Raw genomic sequence first — 7,888 nt, 5'->3', positions numbered from 1 at the left:
CCTGAGGCCCGGCCAGCTCCGCAGCTCCGCAGCTCCGCAGCTCACCACCTTCACCAATCACCGCCCACCACACCCTACGCTCTCAGCCAATCGCGCTCCGAGCAGCGACCTCAGCCCAATCCGCTGTTGAGGAGGCACGCACGAGGGAGGGCACGCCCCCGCGCAGCTCTCGGCCAATGGGCGGTGGGGGCGTGCCGGCGCCCCGCCAAGCGCGCTGGGGCTGGAAGCCGCGGCGGGCAGCTGGCGCCGTCGTGCCCCCGGCGCGTTCTACCGGGCCGCCGCCGCCGCGGCAAGCCTCTTCCAGGCATGGTTTCGCTCGCAAGCCCGGGTTGCCTTCTTCCCCCACATCCACGGAGCAGCCCTGTGCTGGCTCGTCTGAGCTGAGCCTGGGAACCTGTGAACCTCGGAACCTCAGCTTTGGTGCTCCTGTGGCTGCAGGAGAGGCCCCCGTAAGGCTGGAACATCCCCACGGCCTCACTCACAAGCTCTCCTTGGGAAGCGGGATGAAGCCTTCCGGCTTGTTGCTGTTCAGGGAACCAATGCCTTTAGTGTGAGTCTGAGGCGGGAGCCCCAGGTTAATTCTTGAACCTGTGTCTCTTCTTCCCCCACCCCACAGCCTCTGGAGGGTTGCCCCCAAAGCTAGAACCTCCTGGCTGAGAAACCTTCCTCATCCCCAGCTTCTCCTGGGCAGTGCTTAGAGGGGAAACTACTGAGGTGGCCATAAACCAAGCAGATTCATGAACCAATGATAATCATACGAGAAACCCTTGCACAGCCAGACAGAAACACACAGGTCTCTTGCCCCGTGCTGGAGGAATGATGCTCTGGGTTTCTTTCTGGTCTCTCACAAAAGAAGGAAAGGGTTTCAACAAATAACAAAAAAATACTGTTTCATTTTAAAGGGGGGGGGGGAAAGTGTTTAGTTGATAAGAAGGTGTTTTGGTGAAAACAATTCTGCTGTTCTAAGCAGTGTGGATGAGTGAAACCCCAGTGGGACCCAGGCAGAGTGGCTGCTCAGGGAAGCAAACACCAGCAGCTCTTATCAAGACTCCAGCTCACACAGTCATGTGATGTGTGTGCCCACACCTGCCTGGCAGGGTGGTGGGTAGCCCTTCACAGGGGTGTGACACTGTCCTCAGAGCAGGAGAGGGGGACAAGAAGCTGCCTAGCAAGCAGGGATACCCCTTGTGGGGCTGAGGCTGCAGGAGGGGAGCAGGCTCCTCATCCTGCTGAGGAGCTGCTGGTCCCTGTCTCTCCAACTAGGTCAAAGTCTTCAGCTTGACTGGGAGAAGCCAAGTGACATCCATCACGCTCGGTGTGTTGGGACCAGCAGAGATCAAGCCAAGGCCAGGAGGAGGCTGTGCAGAGCACGTGAGTGGTGTGGGGAGTGGGAGGCTGTTATTTGGGTCTCTGGGATGTGTTCCAGTGTGAGCAGAAGGAGCAGATGAAGCTGGTTCCCCTGGGACAGGGTCCTCGGGTGTCTGATGGGTCACAGACGGACATTGGAGCTTCCCTTGATTCACCAGGCTCCTACAGCTTTAGAGCTATAGAGTTCTTAGTTGCTGGAGAACTTCCACCAGCAGGCAGACTTTGGCCTGTTTCAGAGAGTGGTCTACAAAGTCCTTTAGGAGGCAGTCCTGAAGGGCCAGGGAATCCAGGAAGGCTGGACACTGTTCAAGAGATTGTTGTGTTGGGGTTTTTTTCCCCCCACTTTGGGGCATGGTGTAATGGCCATGGTGGTGTTAGATCAACAGTTGGGCTCAGTGATCCTGGGGGTCTTTTCCAGCTGGAACAATGCTATGATTCTAATGCATGGTAAAAGTCTAGTTTGGGTCACAGCCTTCCCTTTGAGTTTGCAGCTGTCTTCCCTGCTGACAGGGGGTGGAAGTGTCTCTCCCTTTCCCCTTCTCCCCATCTTCACTCAGCTCTGCTTTGTCTTGCAACAAGACTGATCCTCCCACCCCTGTTTCCCGGACCAGGCCTTTGCTGCTGGGTGGAGAGGCGACAGGATGGCTCGAAGAGTGAGCATCAATGAGCTGGAGGACCAGCTCCTCTGTCCCATCTGCTTTGAGGTCTTCAAGGAGCCCCTGATGCTGCAGTGTGGACATTCCTACTGCAAGTCCTGCGTGGTGTCGCTCTCTGCAGAGCTGGAGGGGCGGTTCCTGTGCCCCGTGTGCCGCCAGACCGTGGACGGCAGCGCCTCGCCGCCCAACGTCACCCTGGCTCGCGTCATCGAGGCACTGCAGAGCTGGGGGGAGGCAGAGCCCACCCCACAGGCCTGCCCAACACACCACAACCCCCTGAGCCTCTTCTGCGAGGCTGACCGAGAGGTGATCTGTGGGCTGTGTGGCACCATCGGCAGCCACCGGCAGCACAGGGTCAGCCCCATCTCCACCGCCTACTGCCGGATGAAGGTGGGCAGGCAGGCCTGGATGGGGCTCCTGGGCTGGGGCTTGGGGCACCTGCTGTGCTTGCTGGCCAAGTGTCCCCTCTGGACATGATTCCAGCCAGGTGTAGGGCAGAGGTCCTGGGTTGGGGGGCAGCTGTTTCTCAGGCTGAGAGGACTCAGTTTTGGGGGCTGCACCCAGGTGGGGAGCTGGGGAGTGTCGGCAGGGCCTTTCAGGACCCTTTCCAAATGTCATCAAAGAGTCTGCAGATAAGACTGAGGTGAGGTGCCACAGGAGAGCAGGGAGGCAGGGAAATGGGAGTCCCAGCCAGGCAGAGTAAACAGTTGGCGTCCCCTGCCCAGCATCACATGAAAGCCCCAGGAATGGAAAAGCACAGGGCCACCTGTCCCCTCCACTCCTGGCACCAGGGAGATAAGAGTAGGAGGCAGCAGAAATGCTTCTGTCCCAGACAGGCTTTCAACACTGGCACTGGGAAGGGCCATATCCAGGGCTAAACCCAGTGACCCCTCCTCAGTCAAGAAAGGGGATCAGGAAAAAGAGAGGAAACCCTCATTGTGAAAATTTTCTTCCTTAGATCTGGCCTAAATCTCTCTCAGTTTAAAAACATCACTCCTTGTTCTGTCACAAGGGGCCCTGGTAAAAGTCTGTGCCCATCTTTCTGAGCAGCCCCTTTAAATGACTGAAAGGCTACAGTAAGATCCCTCTGGAGCTTTCTCTTCTCCATGCTGAACAACCCCAACTCTCTCTGCCTTTCTTCTTTTCCCCTCCAAATGAAGAATAGGAAGCCCTCATCCTCAGCTTTGTACTGAGCATGATGCTCATGGTCTAGGATACACCTGTAGCCAGCTCAGGTCACTGCCCTGGCTGACTCCAAACTGCTAACAGCCTGCAGACCATGGCTGGCCTCAGATTCTGCCCCAGTGAAATCAGGACAGAGGGTGCTGCTGGCTGGGGCTGGCCTTCAGCCGCTTGCCCCCCCCTTGCCACCCTCTCACCAGGTGTGGAGCCACCACAGGGTGTGAAATACATGGGAGCTAAGACATGGTGCTTCTGGCAGGAGCGCTTGGTCAGGGCCATACTCCAAGCCCTCTCCTGCCTCTGGCAATCTCAAATCCTCTAGATCAAGAGAGTAAAGACCAGCAGGATGTGCAGAGCCCCAGAAAGCTTTGAGAAAGCTTAGGAGAACTTCTGCTGAGGGCCCTGTGCTCCCTGGGCAGCTGGCAAGCTCTGCCTGTGATCAAGGAGGCTTCCAGAGAGGTGCCTTCTACAGAGGTGGTGTCTTTTCAGGAGGAGCTGTCTGTGCTGCTGACTGATATCCACCAGTACAAGAGGAACCTGGATGAACACTTCAGTAAGCTCATCAACAACAAGAGCCGTATCGCAGTGAGTGCCATGAGCTGGGAGAGTCTGTCCCTGAGCCCTTTGTGTCCCATACAGCCCCTCCTCCTCCCTTCTCTGGGACAGCAGACAGAGCTTATCTTCCACCCTGTTCCCTGAGGTTTGTGTTCTCCAGGGAACTCAGGGATTAAACATAGACCTGCTTCTGGGAAGGGTGACGTAGCCCTGTGTGGTGGCACAGCCCTGTGCCCAGAAGGGGTGACGTAACCCTTCCTCGGTGTCCTGGCACAGCAGCAGTCAGACCAAATGTCCTTGGAGGTGGGGAGATCCCAAGTGAAAGGACCCCACTTAGAGCAGGCTCCCCAGTCAGAGCAATGCTGCTGGTTTCACAGTATTTTAGAGGTTGGAAGGGACCTCAGGAGATCATAGGGTCCAACCCCCCTGCCAAAGCAGGATCACTTGGGGTAGTCCACACAGGAATGCATCCAGGTGGGTTTTGAAAGTCTCCAGAGAAGGAGACTCCACAACAAGTTTAAGCCTGGGTTAGCTGCATGTCTCTCTCACACACAGCAGATGTCCATAAGGGACCTTCTGAGGCCAAAGCTTCCCAGTTGAGCTCTTCAGAGGGCTCAAACCAAATGGAAGTGGAGCTGCACTATCTTAGCCCGGAACAAAAGTTGTTCCCTGGAAGCAGAGAGATCTAAGAGCACTTCCAAGGCTCAAGGGAAACAAAATCTAGGGGATCAGGTGTGTAAAGCACCATGGTGGTGAGCTGCTGAGGACAGCAGGATGAAACCACACCTAGCCTGCTGTAGAGCTACTCTTTCTTTGGAAAGCCAGTGGAGGGGGGCTTGGTGGGACATGCTGGCATTGGTGGTGGCACCTCTGAAACCAAAAAGCAGGTGAAGGAGATGGAGCAAGCACACAGCTGATTGATGTCTCCTGGCAGAACGAGGTGGATGTCTTCAAGTGGGTGATCCGGAAGGAGTTCCAGGAGCTGCACAGGTACATCGACGAGGAGAAGGCCACCTTCCTGGAGAGCATCGAGGGGAAGGCAGCTCAGCTCATCAGCTCCATTGAGGCACAGCTCAAGCAGACATCAGATGCCCTGCAGAGGCTTAAGGAGATGCAGAGCTCTCTGGAGGCACTCAGCAATGACAGCCAGCTTGATTTCATCCGGGTGAGTGTGCTTGCTAGCAAAGGCAGTGACAGTCAGCCAGGCTCTCCAGCCTTCATCCTGCTGCTCACAGATTGCCCTGAGCCCTGTTCTGGGCAGAGAGAACCTTCACCAAGGATAGCTGGGACGCCACGAGAAGTGAGATGTAGGTGCCCTCTGTCCAGCCAGGGCTTCCCCTGGTGGGAGAAACCTGTTGTCCATTGAGAGGCAATGCCTGTGGCTGTCCCAGGAGAGGCTGTCCTTGGCTGTATGGAACTGTGAACTCAGAGAGGAGCTGCTGTTCTGTCAGTCTCCCACCACTGACTCTCTCTTTCTCTTGTGTTTTCCAGAAATACAGCTCCTTCCAGTTCAGGTGAGTGGTGGGACCCAGCAGCAAACAGCAGCAATGGGGATGGCCAGTGCCTCCACACCAGGACTAGAAGTCCCAGGCCAGTGCTGCTGGGGAGCCTTGTGTGGACACTGCTGTCGTGATGGATAGCCAGGGCCAGAGCTGTGCACTCAGCTCTAGAGGAGGGCAAGAGCAGCTGGTGAGACCCCAGTGGTTCTGTCATACATGCCAGCCAGGTGAGGTCCTGCACTGTCCCTGTCACAAGTGCCACTGCCTTTCCAGGTCAGAGCTCCCCAGCCTGCTCCCTGGTGATGGCTTCTTTAACCCTGTGTCCTTCAAGCCATGCTTCCACCAAGATGACATCAAGATGACCGTGTGGAAACGTCTGCACCGCCGTGTCCTGCCAGGTACTGCCCTGCCCTGCCAGCACCGTGCCAGCTGCCCTGGCCCACTGCTGTGTGGGGACAGGCTGCCCAGTCAACCTCGTGCTGCCTTAGCTCTTTGCTTGTGCTCTCCTCAATCCCAGCAGAGCTTCTGGAGTAGTGCCTGCCAATGGCTGTGGTAGTTTTAGGCTAGGCCTTTAAAAGTTTTTTCCACAGATCTTGAGCAGGAAGTAGTAAAATGTAAAGAAATCATTGTTGGGTGTAAAAAGGAAAATGATGGTGGTGCTAGACAATCCCACTGGAAGAGATAAAGGAGAATAGGATAGGATAGGATAGGATAGAATAGGAATAGGATAGGATAGAATAAGAATAGGAATAGGATAGGATGGAATAAGAATAGGAATAGGATAGGATAGGATTGGAATAGGATAGAATAGGAATAGGATAGGATAGGATAGGATTGGAATAGAATAGGATAGAATAGGAATAGGATAAGATAGGATTGGAATAGAATAGAATAGGATTGGAATAGAATAGAATAGGAATAGGAATGGAATGGAATGGAATGGAATTGAATGGAATTGAATGGAATGGAATAGGAGTAGACTAAACCAGGTTGGAAGAGACCTTCAAGATCATCGTGTCAACTAGCTTGCAAAACCATCTTTCTCTCTTTTTTGCTTCCTGGGGCTGGGAGATGCTAACTGGCTCCTGCTTGACCTTGGCTGCACTGCTTTGTTGTGACTGGGATTAACTTCTCTGTCTCTCCTTCTCTTGTCCCTTTCGTGTACAGGGGGGTAGGGAAGGAGGCAGGGAAGGGAGAAGCTGTTGCAGCACCCCTTGTGCTGTTTATTAATTGTAAACAGCTGCATGTCATCATCTTCATCATGCCTGCTCTTTAGCAGCCTGCTCTGGCCAAACACTCCAGCTGCTTCAAGATCAGCAGTGCCAGCTTGTGCCAGTGCTCAGGGCTGTGCCTGGAGCCTGTGTGCTTTCCCTCTAGCTCCGGAGGCGCTGAAACTGGACCCGGTGACAGCGCATCCCCTCCTGGAGCTCTTCAAGGGCGACACAGTGGTGCAGTGTGGCCTCTACCAGCGCCGGGACAGCAACCCCAAGCGTTTCGACTCCAGCAACTGCATCCTCACCTGCAAGAGCTTCTCCTGCGGCCAGCACTACTGGGAGGTGATCGTGGGCAGCAGGAACCACTGGCGCCTGGGCATCATCAAGGGCACGGTCAGCCGCAAGGGGAAGCTCAGCAAGTCCCCCGAGCAGGGCGTGTGGCTCATCGGCCTGAAGGAAGGGAAGGTCTACGAGGCCTTCAGCACCCCGCGGGCCACCCTGCCGCTGACCGCCCGGCCCCAGCGCATCGGCGTCTACCTGCACTACGAGAAGGGAGAGCTGACCTTCTACAACGCCGACAGCCCCGACCAGCTCAGCCCCATCTACACCTTCCAGGCGGAGTTCCAGGGCCAGCTCTACCCCATCGTGGACCTGTGCTGGCCAGACCGAGGGCCCTACTCCCCTCCCATCATCCTGCCTGCACCCACTGGGAGCCGCCCCCCCCGGGTGCTGTACGACCCCTCTGCCCCAGAGGAACCCCCCAAGCCATAGCCTGGTCAGTGGAAGAGGCTGGGGCCAGGGAGGTCTGTAGCTGGATCCTGGGGCCCTGCAGCAGAGAGTCAGGCTGCAGTGCAGGGTTGTCCTGGTGTGGAAGCTGCGGTACTGCAGCTGCAGCAGCACAGGAGGGCCCTTATTCAGGAAATGTCAGCCTTGACCTCTAAATCCCCAGCCCGAGGCTGTCAGGCTGACCCAAAAGCCTAAAACACAGCTGGCCTGCAAAGATCTCCCTATGGAAAGGAGCACCTGCCTGAAACGTGTGAGCCCCTCGGGTCTTTGCTGGCCATGTCTGTCTGCTCAATAAACAGCTTCTGTTAGGTGAGGTGGCTGCTGGCTAGCACAAGGACCAGCTCTGAGGAATCAGCCATGGCTAGAGCTGAGCAGGAGCTGGGAGGGAAAAACAGGAGCCACACCAGCAACTGCAAAGAGCTGTTTGCTCCTGGGGGGACGACACCAGCAGCAGCACCACTTCCAGCTGCTCAGGGATGTGAGTTGGTGTGGAGAACCACTCCCACAGCCTGCCTGGGTGGGATATTGTGCCTGGGGGCTGTGGGTAGAGGCAGTGTGAGGGGAGCAGTTGAGAGAGGCTAGGACACAAAATACACCAGTACCAGGGTAAAGATGTATTCCTGTGCAT

At 56.0% G+C, this 7,888-nt stretch overlaps 1 protein-coding gene across 1 annotated transcript; it reads left to right on the top strand.

Moving 5' to 3' along the window:
- The first annotated feature begins 2,009 nt into the window (after positions 1-2,009).
- Positions 2,010-7,245, top strand: TRIM50 (tripartite motif containing 50). The gene is made up of 6 exons (XM_054166989.1): positions 2,010-2,414; positions 3,696-3,791; positions 4,696-4,926; positions 5,253-5,275; positions 5,534-5,658; positions 6,638-7,245. Exons 1-6 carry the CDS (start codon positions 2,010-2,012, stop codon positions 7,243-7,245), a joined length of 1,488 nt encoding a protein of 495 aa, XP_054022964.1.
- The last annotated feature ends 643 nt before the right edge of the window (positions 7,246-7,888 follow it).

This window comes from Dryobates pubescens, chromosome 13 (genome assembly GCF_014839835.1).
Source record: "Dryobates pubescens isolate bDryPub1 chromosome 13, bDryPub1.pri, whole genome shotgun sequence".
In the NCBI taxonomy this organism is placed as follows: domain Eukaryota; kingdom Metazoa; phylum Chordata; class Aves; order Piciformes; family Picidae; genus Dryobates; species Dryobates pubescens.
This window is presented reverse-complemented; position numbering and strand designations above follow the sequence as displayed.